At 37.5% G+C, this 23,493-nt stretch overlaps 1 protein-coding gene across 1 annotated transcript in view; it reads right to left on the bottom strand.

Moving 5' to 3' along the window:
* nedd4l (NEDD4 like E3 ubiquitin protein ligase) overlaps positions 1 to 23,493 on the bottom strand; it is a gene marked incomplete at its 5' end in the record, with an annotated part of 52,598 nt that overhangs the window by 3,062 nt on the left and 26,043 nt on the right. The window contains 24 exon segments of the mRNA XM_014009315.1: positions 3,405 to 3,512; positions 3,715 to 3,774; positions 3,955 to 4,015; positions 4,083 to 4,156; positions 4,266 to 4,361; positions 4,484 to 4,554; positions 4,708 to 4,829; positions 5,476 to 5,705; positions 5,918 to 5,983; positions 6,228 to 6,286; positions 7,370 to 7,424; positions 10,149 to 10,226; positions 10,542 to 10,739; positions 12,324 to 12,512; positions 13,394 to 13,531; positions 14,317 to 14,376; positions 16,861 to 16,938; positions 17,085 to 17,273; positions 17,389 to 17,524; positions 17,730 to 17,884; positions 18,520 to 18,622; positions 18,876 to 18,937; positions 20,778 to 20,828; positions 21,668 to 21,703. Of these exon segments, the coding sequence (XP_013864769.1) occupies positions 3,405 to 3,512; positions 3,715 to 3,774; positions 3,955 to 4,015; positions 4,083 to 4,156; positions 4,266 to 4,361; positions 4,484 to 4,554; positions 4,708 to 4,829; positions 5,476 to 5,705; positions 5,918 to 5,983; positions 6,228 to 6,286; positions 7,370 to 7,424; positions 10,149 to 10,226; positions 10,542 to 10,739; positions 12,324 to 12,512; positions 13,394 to 13,531; positions 14,317 to 14,376; positions 16,861 to 16,938; positions 17,085 to 17,273; positions 17,389 to 17,524; positions 17,730 to 17,884; positions 18,520 to 18,622; positions 18,876 to 18,937; positions 20,778 to 20,828; positions 21,668 to 21,703 (2,475 nt within the window).

Here is a 23,493-nt window from a genome sequence, read left to right on the forward strand (position 1 = left end):
TGTCTAAGCATCAATTTTGTTTTCTAAATAAAACATTAAAAACTAATTAATAACAAGTAATTTATTTTATCAATATGCAACAGAAATGTGTATTAAATTTAAGATTAATCATGATTAATTCACAGCTACTTTGGGATTAATCAGATTAAAACTATTAATCACTTGACAGCCCTAAAATTTAGCTTAAGTGTGCCAACAAGAGTCATTATCTATGAGAAGATTAAGGTTTGAGTTAAATTTTATCAATTACTTAGGGCTCAAATGTAGCTTTACGAGGAATAAAGTTGTTCCAAAAATGTGTTGGGGTCTGTTTGATGTCATTGTGAAAGCAAAGATTTAGGTAACATGTTGGGCAACGTATTGTCACAACAATCTTATGAAAAACCAAAAGTGAGAGTACAAATTCAAACAGAAGTGTGTTTGATGTGTTTAAGTCTGTTAACGCTCAAGATAATAACGAGGACAGGTAATACTTTGGGTTCTTTCATCAGAGCAAACAAGCCTGTTCTTCCAAACAGACTTTGATCCACAAAAATGAGGCCAGAAAATCTGTCTCAGGTCAAATACACAGGAACATGACCGGACCCAGCTCGTATCATGAAACGTTCTGATTACACTTAACACTAGTTCTAAAAAAGCTGCAACACTACTGATTTTACTTTTGAATTTCTCACTGAGCCGTTCCCACAGTGACTCATTCAAATATAACAAAGGCTCCTAAACATGTATCTTTAAGCACTTTAAATTAGCAGTTTGTTTTTAAAATTATTTGTTCCCGTTTTGTTTCTCATGTTAGGAATTCCTTTAAAATATATTTCATTCAGAAAGTGTTAAGCTTTTAATTTCATTTAATCTTCTCACTTGTTTAGCGTTCAAGAACCTCAAGTTTTCTTAAAGTCTTCATAAGTAAAACATAAAGATAAAGTTGGTTAAAATCGTTGAAAGGTACACTATGCTGCCTGTCAGGTGCCATATTCTACAGGAAAAGGAATTGTTTAAAAACACTTTCTGAAGAAAACACCACAGCATGGCACAGCTGTCAAATATACTGGGAACAAAAGTGACCAGCCTTTGCTACAGACTGGTCATTAACTCAAACTGATGTTTATGAAGAATCAATTTAGAGAGAGAGTCAAAGCACAACAGAATCCAATCTTTGTCCAATTCTTATTAAATTACAACTAGAGAAATTGCATTTCCTGTGAAAATGCTAGTGTGAATGCCTGTTGCTGAAAGTTGCTGAAATTGAGCTGAGAATGTTTAATAGCAAAAGTATTATTCTAAGTCAAACTTTAAAAGCTGAAAGAAGCAAATGATAAAACAGAAAAACAGTAAAAAAGGAGAAAAAATATAGTTAAAATAGCATAAAAAAGCTAAATGCTAAAATAGCTTAATTAAGCAGAAAGCACCTGTAAGAAACATGCATAACACAAAGTACCAGAAAAAAAAACACACCAAAAAGCAAAAAAAATAGCACAGGAATAGTAGAAAATAGAACTACAGATAAAATAGCAGAAAAAAGCTAAAATTAGCATAAAAGCTATCCAAACGTAGAAGCCAGAAGCTGGAAATATTTTATTTATCATAAGAATGCATAGGGAGTACTACCTTGGTGAATTTAGCAGAATTAAGTTGTAATTGCTACAAACAAAATATGTATATAGCCTAAAAAGCTAATTTTAGCTATTAACAGCTAAAATGTAGCTCAATTTGTAGAAACTATCTGAATAAAGTAGAAAGCAACTGTAAGAAACATAAATAGTTCAAATTAGCAGAAAAAAAGCACAAATAAACAGAAGAATAGCACAAAGAAGCAGAACTATAGCTGAAATAGCAGAAAACAGCCAAAGTTAGTAAAAACCTTTCTAAAATTGCACAAGGGAGTAAAAAAGAGCACAACCAGAATAAATTGTGTAAGGTTTTGTAAAGATTTAGAAACTACTTGAAGAATTTGAAGGTTGTTGAAAATAGCCCCATTCAAAGTCAATGGGAAAAAGGTGGCTAAAAAGGTTGAAATAGCTAAAAAGCTATAAATAGCTGAAATACCAAAAGTCATAGCAGGCATTGCACGAAAGAGCTGAACGTTTTGATATATGAATGGTTGAAGTAGCACAAAAATTGTGGTACGAGAAAGGTGCCGAAAAACATACGGAAGAAAAAAGGATCTCAAATGTGTGAATGCCATACAGGCATTCACACAATTAATGGAATCCAGTTTATGACAACAGTAAGAAAAAATAAATTAAAAAAGGCCCGATGTGACCAGTCTCATAGAAACAAAGATCAAGTCCAAATAGATCAAACTAAACCAAGCCCACATTCAGGCTCCTGGCTTTTCAAGACAGATCTTTATACCCTGGTTATTCTAAAATTATGAACAGTTCTCAATATAAGACTTGATTTGTCTTGGTAATTGAGAAGACAACTGGAAAAGTCAGTCTGAAGCCTGTTTTAACTCATCTAATGAGGATTTACTGACATCATTCGAAAGAGGAAACCTCAAACTATATTACCATATCTGGATTTCGTAGATAGTAGTAGAAGTAGCTTCGCTAGTGCAAAGGGAAAAAAAGAGAAAACAAATTATTTCTGCTCTATCTGCTTCAAAACAATCTTTAGGAATATATTTTGGACATTTCCTTCAATAGACTCACATTCATCACATTTTGAAACCATCTAATGCTACTGTAAGTTTTCTACCGATGCACCACAGCTGACTCACTTCAGATCTATTTTTCAAGTGTTGATTTCTGTTAATTTATAATTTGACCTCACTGCGGTTCGTTCAAATATTAATTTTCGTAATATGTTGAGTTGAACTTTGTTGTTTTATATCTGAAAAAAAAAAAGGAACAATATCAATTATTGTCATTTTATTGTGTTGTCCCAAATCTGAACAGGAGAAGAAGGTGAAGACACTTCGGCTATTTTAAATTTAAACAAGTAAAAAAAATATTTTTTCAAATGAATAAAAAAAATCTGCTTCCTAAACATCAGAAACTACTCTCCTTAGTTTAAAACTTATTTATTTATTTATTTATGGTTTATAAGTGATTTGCAACTCTTGGTGGCATCAAAGTGTGGATTTCTGCTGCATGGCGTCATGAGTGTGTGAACACGTTTTTGTTAACTGGTGGGGACAATTTTTGACTGTTTTTCCAGCCTGGTGAGAACCCACTGTTCCTTATGAAGCAGTCCCCATCAGGGGAATTACCATTGGTGGGTCAGGGGTTAGGTGTAGGGTGAGGGGTCAGGGTTAGTTATGACCGATAAGTGAATAGAAAGAAATGCAACTCCCTGAAGTTATAACGATAAAAGAATAAATGTGTGTGTGTGTGTGTGTGTGTGTGTGTGTGTGTGTGTGTGTGTGTGNGTGTGTGTGTGTGTGTGTGTGTGAAACAAACCTTCCAGAACCACTGTATAACTGGATGGTTGGGACAGTAGCCGTTCTTGTAAACAGTGTGTTGCCTCCAGTCGTTGACGTCCACGTCACCGAGACCACACATGAGCAGCTTCACGAATCAGACAGAATATTAGTAAATTAAATAATATTTAAATAAATAAAATGCAATGAAGTGTGAGGAGTACTGTAACAACTATATTATAATAAAATGTCTTTGATTGAAGAAGCCTCAAAAAATTTGCATGAACATAGTTTAGAAAATTTTCCAGAGACATTTAAAACAAAAGGTTTAAACTCTTATGTGTTTATACCTCCAGTTCGTTTTCATCAAAAATCTTGATCAGATCAATAGGAATGAGTTCAGTGAAGCCCTGAAAAATCCAGCAAAACCAATTAAACACAACAGAAATACAAAACACTTCACTAAGCACTGAAACGGTCAAAAATGTAATAGATGAGGAACGTCGAGGTTTAAAAACAGACTTGTAAAAACAGTAAATCTGTGGTTACCCCGCCACCATGTGGTAACTTTTATAACTGCACATAAATACCTCTAAGAACGCATTCATCTGCTTCTGAACCCGGTTGACAAATCGCCACTGGATGACCAAGCTGAAAGAGGAAAACACTGATGAGATGAGTTTGAAATAGTAATTTTAAATAAATGAATATGACTTACTCTATGTACTCCTTTTTGTTGTCGTTGGTGACCACCATGTCTGAGCCGCTGGGCTTCAGGTCCACCTGATACGTCTGAAGAAAGAAATACACACAAAAAAAGTTGAATGCTAAGATAGTCTTAATGCTAAACAACAGATGAGGTCTTCACTGATAAAATACAAATGACTGAATGACTGCACACCTGTCCAAAGTTGTCCTCATCAATGCAAAACCTCAAGTCAAGCTCAGTGGGATCATTTTCCAGAATCCACTTTAGTGAGTTGTAGTATTCACTGTCCTGTGGGTAGAGATTTACTCTGGTTAGTCAAAGTTATAAAGAACTATTTTAATCAAATAAATACTCATGTGTAATGCGGACTGAATGAATCAGACAATAAAAAAGCGGGAATAAGGTCTTACCACAGACTCCATGTCTTTGAGAGAAATCTGTTTTCCCAGCATCATCTTGTAAAACGGTCGAATGAAAAAACCTACAATAACAGAAGACAGTATTGGTACATTACACCATGTAAGTGTGGAGAAAATGCTTCAAAAATGAATTTATGAGAATTCTCAAAAGGATAAATGAAAATATGTTAAGATAAAAACATATTTAGGACGATTACAAGCACAGATTATCTTACCATCCAACAGCTTTCCATGAAACACGGCCATTCCCGCCACACGACCAATGAACTTAAAATAGGAGAGGTGATCTTCGTTGCAGAGGCCGGAGTTAGGATTGATTTGGAGAGTGTAATTATCCCTGATTAGACACACACACATACAAAAATAAAAAAAATAAAAACAGGAAGAAAGTCATTAGCTTTTTAATCCATTTTAAGAACAAACAAACAGGTTCCGAGTTCAAACTAATGCATTATTTTAATGGACTTCACAATAAAATAGCCAAGATATCTAAAGTGATCAATAATATCTTTTTATTTATTGCTGCAACACAATGATCTAAGAAATGATAAAAAAAGTTTTAAAGGCTACACATTTTGTTCATTTTTTACAACCTCTTGTTATGTAAGAGCCCTCAAGACTAAAATAAAAAACAGTCATTATGTAAGGACAGCAGTGCCGAGAACAAAGCAAAACAAAAACTCTTTAATGATGGTGTTTGTGGGAAACATTTGCTTCAGGATGGCTTTAGAATTAGAGGAAAAGACAATCAAAGAAAGAGGAAGTTTTTACAAGTCTCACAAGGAAAACAACACAACAGCAGAGCCTTTTAGCACACTTTGTGGAGAAGGTCTAAACATATGAGAAGAGGATATTTTCAGCACAGCGTGTTCCTATTCTGGCTTCATGTAACTCCAAATACTGTGTTGCATCCTGGGGTTTTATCTCAATTAAACTCTCTTTTTTCTTTTGTAAAGTGAGCACAAACGCAGGCAGAGACTTACGTAGCGGAGTACTCGAACAGGCCGTAGTATGGATTAAACATCTCCTTAGATAAAAGGAAGAACCACTCTCGGGCCACGCCGCCGTAATCCAATCCTTTTTCAGATTCAAACTCAATCCACAGCCGCGCCTTCAGGACGTCCGGTCTCTTCAGCGACATGATTCGACGATACGACTCTTCGAAGATGTTGTTCCTGTGGAGCTTCATCTCAAATCGGTTGGGGATGTCAGCCTGCAAAACAGTTCAGAGAAAAGATTGCAAAGGTTGCTCTGTCACAAATTAAAAGTCCAAAATGTGGTCAGGTCAGCTAAAAGTAAGACTTCAGAACAGAGACGAGCAAATTCCAACTTTTTAACGAGTTTAAGACACATTACATCTAATTCTTATGTTAAGCACATGTTGGATCATAACACAAAAATCAAGAGGTAAGAATAGTTTCTTACTGGTTTCTTTAATTTTTTCCTGAAGTAGTCATACTTCTGTTTGAATTCTCTGGAGTATGGAACAGCCTGCACAGAAGTGAAAAGGCGGAACCACATAGCTTCACAATACACAAAACTTTATGGAGTAACAAATAAACAATAAAAGCAAACATTATCTAAAGTTGCATACAAGGACACCAAGATAGTCATGGTTTTGTTAGAACTGCCGTGACAATCTGAGTCATCTCGTTGAAGACGGTGTGCCTCAGATGAAAGTGCATTGCTGCATGTGGGGAATGAAGAAATGAGGGTGAAAGAGGAATTTACTCACAGGTCCCGTGATAGCTGGACTCTGTAAACGGGGGTCCTCCCACTGTGTGGTCTTTGTATCTGAGTGGAAAAAAAACAGCAGTTAATTAATTTCAGACTCTAATTTGGACAAAAATCAGATAAAAAAAACAAATGTTCAGAAAATGTCATCTTTTGGAAACTTTTCCTATAATTCATATTATCATGAAAACTCTTCTCTTTTCCAACTTTGATATAGAACTTACCCTTAACTGTCACCACTGAAATTCCTTTAAAGCCTTTTGGTATTTATTTTATTTTGTAAGGGTGTCAAACTAAAAAGGTAAGAACTGAAGGAAGCTGGTCTTCAAATAAAATGCCCCCAGTAGCCTCTGGAAATGCCTGGAAATGTTTAAAGGCACAAGCCAGACCATTTTTGCCCATAAACTATATAAACAAAGCAATAAATCTATCTGCATATATACAGACAATTAAGTAATCATGGGTTCTAGCGCAATGTATTGGACACAAATCCATTTAAAACATTTTATAATAACCATATTTCCATAGAGGGAAATATTCAGTTTTTCATTTCATTCAGTTTAGTTACATTAAATTCCTTACAGGAAGCTTGTACAGGTTATTATATTTTTAATTTATCTAAACAGAAACAGTGACAGAAAAAGTAATAAAATTATCTAAATGTTGGTTTTCATGTATGAATTCTATCCTTTGCCAAATTCACAAACATGTCATTTGCAAAAGAAAACTAAAACTCCTGAAACTACCAAAATAAATAAACAAACTTCAACAAACAAAAACAGAGTAAGTGATGTAATCATGGAAGTGGTATCAAACAAACATTATGGTCAAATAGGAGGTCATTTAAATTGCAATGATCTTTTCTGGAGTTTCATACTGTAGGTCACCTGCTACACATCACTCCACTAAAACGGAAATGTTTCACACTTCAGACATGAACTTTCTTCACTCATTAAACAAGGTGAAATAGCCTGAAATAACCTTTAACCATAAAAAAAACAAAGAAATTAGGCGTTTTTTAAGTTCTGGGTGTTTTTGATTTAAACGTACCTGGAGTAAAGTGAATGACACACAAAGAAAAACCAAACTAAGAACATAAACACAAACGAATAAAAGCATTAGAAGAACAAAGGGTTATCTTACTGTGATCTATGTAAAAGGTGCGTCCATCTGTGTGAACCCTTTCTTCCCATCCAGGCTGAAAAACAAAACAAAAAGCAAAGATGAATGAATGAGGAAAATACTTTTTTTTTTGCGCCACCACAACAAGCTGTGCTCAAATAGTATTTTAAATGCATCCGTTTAGGTTTCCTTTTCGATTCACGTTTAATTGAACTTGAACGACCATTAAGGCGGTCGAAAACACCGACATCCCAGCACTGAAGGCGAGGCAAGCTCAATCAAACACCGCAAAGGAAATTAAAGGATTTCCTGTCCTATTTGAGTCAGGTCTCTAACACATCAGCAAGGCAGGGGTACGACCACAACAGAAACGTTTTATCATCACTACAACCCAGTATACCAACACCATGGTGACCACGCAGTACAGTGTCACACACATACACACTCATACGCCAGCAGCAATCAAACAATAAATGAGGGTAAAATGGGTGGAGAAAGGAACAGAGTCTGATAATCTGCCAAATGAAGTGTTGTTCCATCATATGTTTCTAAATATGCTGCTGCTAAATGATTGGGGACCAAACAAAAAGTGATAATAAGTGCAGGTTATTGTCAGTTCCTTCCTCTGGCTCCTTTTGGAACCTCCCTTGTTCTTTCACTCCCCTTTCCTCCATCAGTCCGTCTTTTTGGGTCTATTTCTCCCTCTAACAAATGCCTGGAGGATTTTATTTTGTTCCATTTTACAAAACGTATGTAACTGTGCCTCAGATGTTGATGAAAGTAAAACAGACATGAAGAAGGCTGAGGAATCCCAAAATAATGGCCAGGAGCTTCAAAAAAACAAATCATAAATAAAACAAAGAGGTAGTGGCAAAGCAGGGATGGCGCTCACAGAAAGAAAGAAAAAAAAACGGGAGTGAAACACCAGAAGGAGGGGAGAGGTACAATCCATTCATGCCGGTCATGACAGGGAAAGAGAAAAAGAGAGAAAGACAAAGAAGAAAAGAAAAAAATAAGGCTTGTCTGCAGGCACTTTTGACCAGACTGGATCAGACAGGTTGAAAGGCAGGCAGAGGGAGGGAGGCACCAACCAACCTCCTCTGGAAGGTTCTGCCAGACAGACATGGCCAGGTGTAGAAGAAGTGGCGTACATTAGATCCACCAGAATGGAGAGAAATGAGAAAGAAGGAAAGAGAAAGATCACACACACATGCACTCACGCCACACAAGCTCGTGAGCTGCTCAGACCTCAAGTTTTCATTAAACATCTCCCTGCAGTTGTTTGGACCATTTGTTACAAAGAATCTACATTAGAATGCACTGTAGACTGAAAACCCTTTTAGATACTAACAAATGAACCATCAAAATGCAAATGACACAATCTGTAACGGCTTTGAGGCATAAAAACCTCTTCAACTCCAGTTATACATGACAGAGAGCGTATCATTAGAAAAGTCTACAAACAAATCAGTGACAACTTTCTGCAATGAGAAGACAAAATACATAATATATCAGTTTTATGACAAAGCCAGGGACTATAAAATTTAAATTCCTCATTTGTTTCATTTTACATTCTTGTTTTGTTGAATATTTAATGGCCTAAAATTCCTTAAAGAATGCCTTTCATAGCAATAGTTTTAAAGTAAAATCATCTATATTGAGAAGATCTTCATCCGTTCAGCCACCTTTACTCATTACTTTGTTTCATTAAAATTAGTCCACTGGTTCATGAGATATTTTGCCAATGCCACTGTCAAAAAAACAAAGTAACATTATTGTGTGAATGTTAGATAAGCATTCACACTACATATTCAGCACAGATTTTGTTCTGCGATTTTTGTCCTATTTCAACAACTTGCATTTCAAAATGTTTGGCTCCTTCAGGACATTCTGGTTGTGACTTTTGGTACTTCAGCAATTTGTACTTTTTAAAGGTATTTAGCTTTCCTGTCATTTTTTTCCTCATTGAAAATAAACTGAGCTTAACATCCTTAAAACATGTTAAAATGTTTATTGAATACTGTAATCTTACTGTAATCTTTACCTTTTATTATTTCTACTTTTAACTTCTTTGTGCAAATTCCAGATTTCATCAGCTTCTAGTTTTCCTTTCTACTTTTTTAGCTCTCATTCTGGCCTTTTCTGTGATTTTGAAGTGAAACATTTTGTGCTTCTTTCAGCTGTTTTCTGTTTTTAGCTGCTCTTTAGAAAAATTCAACTAAGCTAAATTCCAGCTAAATTACCATTTTGTGGTCATTTCAGCTTTCAACAGCTTATGTCAGAGAACATGTTCATTATGCTAATTTCAACTATTTCAGCAATTTTTATAGCTATTTAAAACTTTAAAGGCGGTTTCAGTGTTTTTAGACATTTCAAACAAATTACATGTTTTCTTTTGGCTCTGGATCAATTTAAAATGTGATAATAATAAAAAAAAAAACTCAAGAATTTTTTTATTTTTTATTACATTTACCTCCAAATTAGGTGAATTCTAGTTTATTCTTGAGATGTAGTTTCCCCAGACCTTTTAATTTTAATTAGACTAACAAAAAAAGAGTGAAATAAATGGACATTGTAACAAGCTGACTAAACTGACTGGTAACAAAAAGCATAATTGAGAATAAAAGTTTTTTGTGTAAATATTACTCTTTAGTTTTTTTTTTATGTTAAAGCAAATACTATAGATGAAATGTAATAAATACTGGTTGTGGTGGGTGAATGAGACAAAGCATTTTCTGAGGTTGCTATGAATGAGCTTGGGAGGCCAAACAGATATAAATCAATCTGTGACCGTACTTACAGGAAGAGGACCAAGGTCACCAGGCTCCATGGAGTTTTTATTCCTCATATGGACCGGATACTTCAACCTGGGATCCTCCTGTTGATCAGCAGCAAAAAAAGGGGGAAAAATATGACTAAACAAGTAACAATTTATTTTTAACTCAGGAATAAGGAAACAAATATTCAATGTAACGTGTTCCTAAAAAAGTGTTTGACTTTTTATACCACAAGGTGTCAGTAAACCATCCTGTAAAGAAAAGAACTAACAGCTGTTCTAGATTTATTTCATTAGATCAAATATCACCAAAAACATTACATCCAGAGGAAAAAAAATCAACTATATTTTCTTTTTATTTGCCAAAATTTCTATTCTTAGAGTAAGAATTGATCATGGCTCAGTGTGTGAACTCACCCAGGTGGTGGTTCTGCTGTTGTGGTCGATGAAGAACGGCCGTCCGTTCGGAGCTATTCTCATCTCCCAGCCTGGGGGCAAGAAGCTCTGCTGTGTCTTGTGTTGAGATTTGGGGGAACTGTAGGGGGACGGTTGAGGGGACTGAGGATTGGAGAGTGTGTCTTTCACAGCCCTTCTCACCTGGATGTTGTTGGCACCCTGAAAAAAAAACAAAAAAACAAGGGAAAATATATAAACCAGTTTCATTAATATATCTCAGGAAGACTTAACGAATGACTGACATTCTGTCATTGTTTGAAGACAGTAAGAGCAAAATGAGCCCAAGTCAGCCAAATTTACCTTTATCTTCTGAAAACAAGTAAAAAATTTAAATCTTTTTCAAAATGCTGATACCCACTAGGACACAGTGCACCACCAACATTGTCCTCACATTAGTGTAAGTTAGTTATTTTACCCCATTCAATGAAAATACCAAAATATGTCAATCACAACAGCTTTAAACGAGAAACATGTCATCTCAGTAAATAAAAATCCAAATCAGACTTGCATTTTCCAAGCCTAAACTGACAAATACGACTTCAATTTTTTCCTGCAGTAATTATCACTGATCTCATTTTTCTAAAACAGAAAAAATGCTGTAATTAATTACAGACCTTCCACCTCCACTGGAAGCTGTAATTACATCAATCTCTGTATGAGTTCCATTTCCTTTTACTCCCACGTCTTGTTAATAAACACATGCTCAAAGACATTTTAATTAAAGCCCCTTCAGGTCTGTTCCCTCCACAGAAATGAATGATCTTTACCATCATGTAAAGCCATTAGCAGCAGCAGAAGGTCAAGAACAGGTCATCCGTTTTTAGAGACTGTTGGTCTTCATTAACTAGGCTTCTTGTTTCTTTATGATCATGTTGAATCTGCAAAGTTTAAGATAATGCTCCTACCAGATAAAGTGTATGAAGCTGAGATGTTTTGCTTTAAAATGTGAATTCAAAAGGCCTCAAGCTGTAGCAACAAGATCTGATAGCATTATCTGCATGATTTGACAGCACTAAAAAAAGGTCCAAACAACAAGAAGAATTTCAATAATTCACCTGGAGGATCAAGCAGCTCACAAGTTAACTACCTGCGCTGTGTGAATATTAACACTTTTAAATCAGCATGAAAAGCATGAAGTTGTGAAAACACAGCTGCATGATGAATCTTAATGTGCTGAAGAGACATTCATTATTACACAAAACCTTTACAGTGTGAGTTCAGGTTAGTCCAAAGCAATGAAACAATGCAGCTTTTTCATTTGTCGCATGAGCTCAGTCAAAACATTAACTATTAAGCTCTTTCACAAAACTTGGCTTCTGGTATTTCTGTGGATGTTAGTTTAACACAAAAACACCCACCTGTAGCCACTATTACCGAAATCAACTCACTACTGACTGATGATAACAAAAAGAGGAAGGAGTGAAGAAAAGAATCATTATCAATAGAGAGAGAGATTTAGGATGATTAAAAAGGTGAGAGGTCAACAGTTTCGTATGATTTGTGATGATCAAAACAGCCTCTGGAAAACATGAACCTGAAAACAGGAGAGTTAACAGATGTCAAAAGTAATGAGGCTAAAAAATGTAAAAAGGCTAAGGTTTTAATTTGACCATCTTCAACTGGGTGAAAAAAGAACATGGCTGGGAGAAAATGGGACAGAAATAGGTGCGGCCCTGCTGGTGAGAATGGGAAAAAAGAAAATGGGAGTGATGGAGCGGGATAGTTCAGGTGTCTAATTCTCACCTCCAAAGGGGTGGAAAGGGTGACGGTGGGGGAGCTGAGGCTACGAGGTCGTCGGACTTGGGGCTCCTGGAGGTGGTTGCTGGGAGCATTGGAGGAGGAGGAGGAGGGGGTGAAAGCAGATGCCAGTGCCGAGGCTCCTCCTGAAGTTGTTGCTGCTGCTGCTGAGGTGCTGGCTCCGTCTTCGGTCAGCTGTTGGTGAAAACAGCACTTTGGAGGTTAGGTGGAGAGAGGGTTAAATCAACTGACGCTGTTTAGCAAAATGAAAGCCTTGTTTGGTCACGAATCATTTTGTCAAAAGATGCTTGTCTGCACCGGAAGGGTCTGGATGCCAACTCTACTCTCAAGAAATGAGCTCCTGAAATTTTCAAATGCACAAGACATTTAGACCCGTGAAGTGTGTGAGAGAGTAAAAACTGGAGTCCTTAAATACACACATGGGAAAAATTCCACTTCAAAACAAAAACCAGGGACAAATCACTTTATGTAGGGCTTTTTTTTCTTCAGTAATAATAAAAAGAAAAAAGAATGAAAAGACACTGTGGCGATGAACAAGTGGTGACATTTGGAAAATGACGAAAAAAATGATTGCTTTTTAAAACACCAAAACAAAAAAAAGGTAGACTCAACCCATCAGTGTTGGTTTTGATGACTATTTGCTTCATTTGTAGACAGAACGACAGGAGGAGACAAGTGCAAAAACAGAGCTGAGGTGAGTGAAGGGGAAGGAAGAGTGGTAGTTACAGATCCATGCCAGGGTTTAGAAAGGTGTGACCAATACAAAGATGCACTTCATCCTAATATCAAGCAAAATGCTAGACAAGAGAGGAGAGACATACAATTAAGTTGGACAAAACAGGAAACCAGACAGAGGGAAAGCCAGAAAAAGGAACGTTGAGATTTTAAGGAGTCTCCATCTGTACTTCTTTATGAACATATACAGAAAAAACAAAGGACGGGGGTAAAGGGGACAGAAGGGCCGACACACAGGCCAATGCCATGACAGGAAGCAAGGTACAGTCCAGTACCATGCATGAAGCCAGCCCGACAGCCAGCCCTCGGACCTGCTGTACCTGCACAATTGGCCTAGTCCAAGTAGTGGTGCGGTTGTTATGGTTGACGTAATAAGTTCTCCCCTTGGCGTCCTTCCTCTCCTCCCATCCAGGGGGCAGGCCGGGGGTGGTCAAGGTGTAAGGAGCTGCCGAGGGAGACTGGCCAAGTGTAAAAAGAAAGCAAACCATCATCAGTAAAAGCTAATAAAGCTCAAAGACTCATGTGGGGGAAATCGATGTCAAAGCAATGTCATTTTAAAATCATAATCGATAACCTGACAGATACTGGTGCTTCAAATAAAGTCACACTTTAAATGTAGGGTTTTTTTGTGTGTTAGTTTTGCAACAACAAGCAGCAAAACAAATACTTTAAAGTAATTTCCTCTTAGGTTCCATAAGACATTTACAGTTCAGTGCTGACAACTTCAAAACTAGGGGAAAAGTTGGCAGTGATATATACACAAAGATATAAAGAGCAACACTAAAGGAAATACAACACGTGGAAACAGAGCAGATCATAAAATATAAATTATGCATAAACATTAAAGAACCTTATAATCAAGTAATGACAGAGGAAAATTTGAAGCTTTACAGCTTGTTCACAATGGCTGATCACTGGCACTCAGCAATAAAGGAACTGAAGGAGGGAGAAGTTTTTTGAAGAACAGCTTTTGCAAACAGCAGTGATGAGCTCACAAAACAAATTAATCGCATGCTAAAAAGGACGTGAACTTCTGCTGTCCATTTCAGCATGAATGTATGCAACAGGTTAATAACAAAGCCTAAACAATATTTACTTATTCGAAAACAGAAGTATTTCACAGTATAAACGGCTGAAAGCCTGTGCATATTTTCCTAGAAGAAACAGTTTATTATACACAGTGTTTGTAAAAAAATGTGTTTGTGATTTATCATTTTGTACTGAACATAAACTGAGATATTACCATGGTCTCCTCACCACCTGAGACTGTTTGAGCTCTGGTTCTTCTGGTCTGGGAACTCTGCTGGTGGTAGACAACAGGGGAACACGGTCTTTAGTTCACAGTATGTCATGTTTTCATGGCCAGAGTGGTAAAGATTTGGGCTGGAGGGAGGTGGCATTGAGTGAGGGGAAAAGTGAATGGACAGAAACGGGGGGAATTTATTGTTGAAGGAGGTGAGGAGTAGCAGAAAGAGAGATTGATTTGATTATGAGCCATGGTGGAAGGGAGCAGTGGCTGTGAAACCTACTGTCTGTAATGAAACGTTTCGTCTCTCCTCCAAGAGACTTCTTCAGTCTGAGAGTTTCAGGCAAAATTCAGGCTTTTAAGCACTGCCTCCATGTGACTGATACTCACATCACATGGCTATCGTTGACTGGTCGTAGGCTGGTTCACCTCAAAGATCCGGTGCCCCGACACAAACAGAGCAATGTTGTATATGCTGTTAAGCGCCAGGAGGACTGCGACCAGTTATACATCAGGGAAACAAAGCAGCCACTGTTCAAAAGAATGTCCCAACACAGACGAGCTACGTCTAATGGCCAGAACTCTGCAGTTTTCACTCATTTACAGGCCAGCGGTCACTCTTTCAGAGATGAGGATGTTCTCATTCTTGATAGAGAGGAACGCTGGTTTGAGAGAGGAGTAAAAGAAGCCATTTTTGTGAAGAAAGACCGTCCATCATTAAACAGAGGTGGAGGCCTCCGTTTTCAGTTGTCCCCCTCCTATAGCGCAGCTATTGCCAGTATCACTCCACCCCCTGTTAACAATAGGTGTTAATTAGGTGTCAACGATAGCCATGTGATGTGAGTYTCAGTCACATGGAGGCAGGGCTTAAAAGCCTGAATTTTGCCTGAAACTCTCAGACTGAAGAAGTCTCTTGGAGGAGAGACGAAACGTTTCATTAGAGAAGAACCCGTCCAGAAGACCTACACAATTTTTTTCTTTTTGATTTTTTACCTGGATTACTGAGATGCATCAGGACTACTGTCTGTAAATTATTTTAAATGGAGATTAGCACGGCAGCCAAATGGTGCGGAACTTGACTTTGTTTTAGGATGTCCCGACAGTCTACACCTTTCTGTTGGACAGGAGAACACATTCTGCCGATTATATTTTACACACAGCCAATGCAACTTCAATCAAAACCAAGAATGCAATTAAAATGAAGTCACATAACACAGTTTAGAGAAGAGTGTTGCTTTAAAAAGAGCAGCAAAAGTGATTCAAAAGATGTCACCCTCAACAAACTTACAAGGAAACAAATCAAAAACAGAGAACTCCAACTCTATCAGAATCATTCAGAGACAATGATACAAGCAGAATGACAACAGTTTCACAAAAAAGTTACTAACTTGATACGCACCACCTATACTGAACTGTAAAAACTACTTTAAGCACGGTTTCTACTGTTAATTAATCAAAACGCATGTGGAAGTAGGATCATTTGTCATTTAAAATTATCTATTAAAAATGTGATTTTAGGAAAGCACAAGGAGTTACAAACTTAACTTTGAGCCCTCGAGCAATTCATCAGCTTTATTACTAACATTTTTTTAGACCATGAACATTGTTTGTCTAGTTGAGATTTGCTCACTGTGAATCAAATTGCGAAACTCGAGGATATTAGGTTTGACTGATGGTGGTCAGAGGGTCCGGTGGCGCCGGTGCATGGCAGCCTCGCTTCTGTCAGTGTGCCCCAGGGCAGCTGTGGATACAATGTAGCTTGCCATCATCAGTGTGTGAATGTGAGTGTGAATGGGTGAATGTCTGTTAGTGTAAAGCGCTTTGGGGTCCGGAGGGACTTGAAAAGTGCTCTATAAGTTCAGTACCATTTACCATTTACCATTTGACCGATGAACCGAGTTCCATTCATAAGATTTTGCTGTACTTAAACACCAAATTGTTAAAAGCAGAGGTTTTATACAACCCCTGTGATGAAATCTTAATTACTGACGGTCCTGGGAAAGCTGAAATTCAACTGAAAGGCTGACTTTGGCACCTGTATTTTTCATTATGACTCAGCTTTATGACCAGCATCTGATTCAGATCACAAGACACTCTGTTGAGCTGAATATTTGCTGATGTTATGACTCAGAAATCTGTGGGCTGTGTTTGAACTGATGTGGTGCTTTCCTCCATTTCTGCTCCCCAGCGAGGGCTGCTACAGGAATGGTCATATTGTCAAAACCTGTTGAGCCTACATCTCCACACATCAAACACAACAGCGGGTGAATCACAAGAGTAACAGCAATTAGAGGGTAGGAAAAGGGGTGGTTACTTTACAGTAAGGAGAGAAAAAAATCAAATTTGACAGGAAAGCTTCCTCGCATGAAGAGATGGAAATTTGACATGCAAGAAAAGGAGCTAAACAATAAATCACATCCAAAGTACGCATGTCAGCCAGGAGGAGTGACCTGCTCAGGTGACAAGGTAAGAATGGGTGTAAGAGGTAAGAATTAGGTAGTGGGATGGAGAAAACTTAATGGTTCAATCAAATTTGTGTACCGTTAAAGGAGGAGCCTGGGTCTGATCGCTGACGCCATCTGTCATACTGGAGGAACGGAGTCTGTTTGACAGCTGGCTCTGTGCAGAGGAGAGAACAAACTTTTTATGGATCGAAACAAAACAGAAAATGAACAAACCCACCAACAATTCCATCTGGCTGCAAACATTTCAAACAAGAAGCGATTTGAAGTTTTGAGTGAACAAACTTAGTGTTCAGGTCTCACCAGAGAGGTGCTGGGCCCTGGCACTTCACCGTTGGTGGCAGGAGTGAGTGACAGCCGGAGATTGAGATCTTCAGAGAACTCCTGAGTAACAGGTGTCGGCGAGTGCTGTGGGGTCAACGCGGAGGAGGGACCAGGCAGAGACTGGGCCAGGCTGTCGTTGGGATCCTCTTCTGTGATGAGCTCCCAGGACTACAAGAAAAAACAGAGACACAACCGTGTTTTGAGGACCTTAGGACAGCTGTGGTTTTATGAATAATCTACTTTCAGTGTTTTGTGTTTTGTTTTTGTTTCTTTTTTTCCTCACATTGTCCATCTCCCTGGAATCCAGGCGTTCATTTTCCAGGTCTTCACTGATGTGGCGCCTGGCTCGGAAAACACGGTGTGCTTCTTGGTGGATTTGTCGCTGCTGATTGTCGCTCTCAATTTCTGAGATCACGTCCCTTATTATGAAAAGACGATGTTACAAAAGCTGCCATTGTGAATCAAATAATAAAGAAAATCAAAATGTAACCAGTAGCTACAGTAGTATTATAGGTTTTTAAAGGAATTAAATATTTTTATAACAAGAATTTCTTTCAGTTCTAGCCTGATGCCAAACTAAAGCTGTTCTCTAACTCAAACAAAGAAAAATAAGCTCAGGAGTACGTGTTGGAAGGCCGTTTCCACTGTGTAGAGCGATTGTTGTGATTGACGTAGTAGGTGCGTCCCAGGTTGTCCACCTTTTCCTCCCAGCCTGGAGGTAAAGAAGGCAGCAGCTGCTGAGGCCGCTGGGAGCCTGAATCCACAGACTCATCCCAACCCTGAAAGACAAAGCACACATTTGCTTTAATTTAAAAAAATGGGGTAAAAGATATTTAATCCTGCAGGCAAACGATAAGATTACTAATCAATACTTTGCAGTTTAGTAATGTTTAAAATTTAGGAGGGGATTCAGATATCACAATACATAAAAGATGGGACTCGCTTTAGATGACATTTACTGACAGAAGCAGCTGGCTGTTGAATGCTAGCTTATCTTTAAAGCTTTTCATTCTCTTAAGATGCAAAAGCACCCATCAAAGTAAAAAAGGCAAAGCTCTTATTTTTTGCAAAAAAAAGCAGACCTCACTGTAAATGACTTTTCCAGACCCTAACCTGGATCTAACCCTTTTACCAGACTCTGGCAACAATATGCTTCACAAATTTTCAGGGAAAAAAAAAAAGAGAGGAGTTGACTTTTGTCCACCCACACCTCATAGACATTTCTATTGGTCCAAAGTAGGGCATTCATGTTAGTCTTCCAGCTTAGAGCTGTGCTGTCATTGTGAGGAAGGAAGTAATAAAACTAGAATACTGTCTGGATGAGTGTTATTTAAAAAAACGACAAATCACGCTTTTGGTAATAGAAAGTCAGCCGTTTAAACCAAGTCAACAACAACAATGTCTGAGATCTTACCTCAGCCTCCTCCCTCATCTCTCCAGCCTCCTCCTCTTGTCCTCCTTGTTTGGGCAAATAGGCCATCTTCAGACGCAAGTAGCCCTTCACCCTGGACTTGTGGCTGGAAAAACAACATCTGCTTTACATGCTTGAAACATGGGTGAGTTTCACAACAGCCTTTTAGTCCCAGGTGGTATTCCCTCTTAGCGTCTGAATAATCGTCACATGATGCCCACACATAAGATCAGCGTTGGATACATGGGTTTAACTTTAATCCTTGTTTTCTTTACTAAGAAAACAATAAATCCTAGAAATATGGTTTAAAAAGTTACTAAATATATTTTCTTCAAGCAACCACCCAGCAAAAGACTGACCTTCTTGGCCGCAACAGAAAGTCTTTAAATGTGTATGGACGCTCCATGGCCGGGTCCTCCGTCTAAAAATTCAAAACACAAAATTGTTAATTAAGCAGTCAAGTAAAAAATAAAAAAAGGACATGGAGCTTGGACACAAATAATCCCTGTGCACTACTTTAAAGAACAGCTGCCACCCCCCCCCCCCCACACATACACACACACTATTAAAACCTTCCTCAAGTCATTATGCAATGCTGAGGTTCTCCTGTTACAAAATGAACAGCAGAAAAGTCACCACAACCTCAAACTGCTCTCTGACAGGGCCAAAGCAGTCCATGCTGGCAGCTCACTGTGTCCTGAACTGTAAAGATTGGGCAATTTGATCAATAAAGTTTAATAAAAAAAAACAATTAGAGTTGCTGAAGCTCAGTAACTTATTTGATCTGTAGAACCGATCAAAGTTGTAGATGGTGACTAAAATAGTTGGTAAAAAGTACTAAGGCCCTGTCACACTAGACAACCAATGCCAACTTATGTCTAAATTGCTAATAAAAGTTAGTTGATCAATTTGCATTATGTACATGCCAAAAGGAAGGTTTATGTTGATTATTTCAATTCCATCTTCAATGTACGGTAGATGTCTTTAAAATGTTCTTAAGTTGTCTAGTGCAGTGGTTCCCAAACTTGGGGTCGGGAACCACAATAGGGTCCCAAAACATCAAGGTGGGGTCCCGAAAAGATTTTCTGAATAAATTATATAAGAAAATAACTTTTTTTGCCTTTGTTGTTACAAAAGGGTAAGGTTAGCGTATACTTAAAATGGACAAAAATAGCATAATGAACATTCTTACTATGCTCTTTTTTTTTTTTTACGTGAAAACAATGTTTATGATCCAACAACAGTTGGGGGCTCAGGTCTCTGCTGCTGGTATTTTGAGGGTCAAAGGCTGAAAAGTTTGGGAACCACTGGTCTAGTGTGACAGGGGCTTATTTTCATACAGGTTTAATAATGAGTTTCTGTTTAACTCCACGCTGTATTTAGTATGAAAAGAACAAGTCAGAGTCCAGAATGGCAAATGTGGCTATTGTGGCACTGACTCAGCATTGCAATCCAGTTTCACAAAAAGGAACATTATAAGCTGTTATTGAAGGGGGAGGAGGGAGGGACAATGATGACTTCAGAAATGTCCAGTAACTATGAATAACAGAAATTTCTTCAACACACAGTCATGCATAAACAACCTGAATGAAAACACATGGACTCATTTAGAAAAACACTATAGTTTCATTTTAAAGTTTCTTACGTCACTTCTCAGCATGACTCAGATTTAGCCCATTTTTTAAAAAAAAATTTACAGCTTCTTGGGTCTTTGAGATCTAAAAGGTATGCTAATAATTCTACCAAACAATTTTCACTTAAGTGCTTTTCTTTTTGACAAGACTGCAGTGAGAAATGATCAAGCTGTCAACACATTTCCCTATTCAGTAGAGGGAATGCAGCTTTACAATCTCAGGTTCTTGTGATTAACTTATTCAGCGTGCACAGATCCTGCATGTTGTTGTTGTTGTTTTGAGAAGCTGTTTCCCAGCGTCCCGCACAGTACAAGTGAATGTGTGAATCTGACTAGTGTAGCTTTTTCCATCGGTTCTGACGTTTCATAACCAAAGTTATCATGTTTATGTTCTCACGTCCGCAGTCTATTTCTAACAAGGAGAGTCTTGTTTGACAACCATAACAAAACACTTCTTACTGAGCTTTTTTCTCACACAGACAGTTGCGGACACAAACACTGGTGCAGCCTGACCTTCATGGAGTCAATCGGGCCAAGCAAAACTGAAGAATGTGAAACAGCTGAGTCTTCAAAACACTATTAAAAGCAGTCAGTTTGTGTAAACACACACGGATGCAAAATAACTCACCGGCAGATAATTGAGAGGAACGTCGACTTGCCCGAGGAAATCATCTCTTGTCTGGGGGAGAAAACAAGAAGGTCAACTTTCCAGGCTTACTTTTACCATGCGTCAGAAAAGGCCAAAAAGTTCCAGCAGGGACAAAGAAGGGCAAACCATAACATTGAGATAACCGTTTTAATTTCCCAGAAATAGAAAAAAAGATAGTAATTGTTTTATATAACAGGCCGCACCATCCAGAAATAACCTGTAGCCTTATAGATGAACACCTGTAGAGGAACTACAGATGATTGCGAAGCTCTTAAGAACAACACTGAGAATTTTTTTTTGTTCCTTTTAGGAGATCTAGAAAAGGCTTCGGCTTTTAAGCATTTATCATGTCCTTTAGGATAAACTTTTTTGTTAAAAAAAGTGAATGTATGCAGTCTAATTTAGCTGCAGGCAACTAAATCACAACTACAGTTAAACAAAAACAACTTGCTTGAATGAATTAATTATCCAAACATACTATGACTGGCATATTTAAACGGGGTCAAACCTTTAGGTTTATTATTTGTAAGGCCAAAAGTGTCACCAAGTAGGAAAAAATTGTATTGGTGGTTTTGTCTGAATCTTCCCCCTATTTAACTAATCAGATGTCTATGTCCTCTAGCAGTCAACGTCAGGTGTCCAAACAGAAGGCTCAGTCTAGGGTTCTATTTATGGACAGGCTTCAGTTATCACTTCATAGGAGGAAAAATCTGTGAACCCAGCAAGGAAAAAACAAAATCCACTGCCACCAAGTAGAAGCCAAGTCAGAGGGAGAAAAGGACAGATGTGACAACAGGGAAGAACCAGGAAAGGTTTGTGCTTCAGTTTTCAGAGGCCAACGGGTTTGTCCGGGATTGAGGAATGATTACCTGTCCGAGGTGAAAAAGCCCATTCTTGGAAGTAGCCTGTGTGTGGGACACAACTTATTTAGACAACAGGCATGACTGAAAAAGGTGCTTTACTTGTTGAAACTGATTTGACAGAGAGAAGCTAAAGTTAAACAAGTGGTGTGAATTTAGGTTGTGAAACAACTGTTGACAAATAGTTAATATGTATAAAATCAACCTCAAAAAAACGCAAAGCAGAAGAAAATTCCAGTGTTTTCTTATCGTTTACTTTTGAATGACAATGAGATCTAATAATATCCAAAAAGTATATTTTATGAAAGCACATAAAAGTTTGAAAACCAATGCTTTACTTTTAGTGCCACCAAACACAGCACTGTCAAGTAAAACACAAAACAGCTGAATAGAGCTTGGTTTGTAAAAAGCAGGCTTATTTTTTATAGGAAAATATGTAAAGTACCAACACTATTTTAAGTGGCCGACCTGAAGGAAAAAGTTAAGGCACCACTGGGAGATGAGCTCACTGGGTTCCAACAACAATTAACATACCTGGAAATCAATGACGAATGGTTACAAATGTGTCACATATAAACTTTATATATTTATACAGGAATGTAAACACACACTTGTGAGTGAACAGTGTGCACCTTTCTACACACTATAAAATCCAGACACACCCAATAAACAGTTTCTCTAAACTAAAACTGCATCAGAAGCTGCTTTCTCTGACCAAACAAAAACAGACTTTTGAATTATTGATAACGTAGCTTTCAAGGAATTTTAAAGGATCAGTTATAAACTAATAAATGTGTAAAGACTACAACAATTCGAACCACATTATATGTCAATAATTCTTTTGTTCATCAGTTCCTTGTAATCATGGGTCAATAAATATATTGCCACACACAATCCCATTCTTTCAATATCATCAGAGCAATGTCCATTTATCTAGGCATCTGAGAAAAGTAGCACATTATTTTATGATTGTCTGTTTACGGAACTGATGCAATGAAAAATTGGAACAAAATTATATATTTGTGACTGTATAACAACTGGTTCTTTGCGAAGTTGTTTGTGTGTGGACAGAGCACTAGCTCATCCCTTGATGAGTGCAGATGTAATCCTTGAATGATTCATAGGTCAGAGTTCAGTGGCTTCCCAAACAAACAATAACAAAATAATTGTCAGAAACAAAGAATGGACTAAAAATAAATAGTATTCTTCCACACTTTTTAAAGTTCTGTCAAAGTTGTTTCTTGTATTAGCTACTTTTTTAAAATTCAAGTTATTTAAGTAAGTAATAGTACAGTAAAAAGTTGCTCTGAGCATTCTATCCTAACATGGAACCTTTACGTAATATGAGTGTAACGCTGTTTGTTCTAACTTACAAAGCCCATAAAAATCTGTTACCTAACAACATCCAAAGCAGATTTATCAAAAGAGAAAGTCTATTTAATTTAAAAGGTGTTGAGACTTCTGAAAAACATAGATTCAGAACTGTATTAAAGGGAAGACGCATCTCACTTAAGGGTGTTGTTTGTGGAACGGTCTTGATAGAGAGATAAAACAGTCAAAATATTTTTTTGTATTTAAAAAAACTTGAAAATTACTTTGATGAAGCATTATAATATTGTCTAAAGTATTGTTTTGTTGTAATTTTGTTCGTTATAATTTTGTGCGTAGAATTACTCTCGCCGTATGCTGATGGTGAACCTTTGAGTTGGTGGTTATTTTATTTTGCAAGTAGGGGCAGATATAAGTTTATACTTTCTGCTCTTTTTTCATTCATGACTTGTTTTTAACTTAGTTTTGCTTTCCTTGACATTTTGATTTTGTATGCATCATTGTTT

This window comes from Austrofundulus limnaeus, unplaced genomic scaffold, assembly GCF_001266775.1.
Source record: "Austrofundulus limnaeus strain Quisiro unplaced genomic scaffold, Austrofundulus_limnaeus-1.0 Scaffold57, whole genome shotgun sequence".
Taxonomy (NCBI): Eukaryota; Metazoa; Chordata; class Actinopteri; order Cyprinodontiformes; family Rivulidae; genus Austrofundulus; species Austrofundulus limnaeus.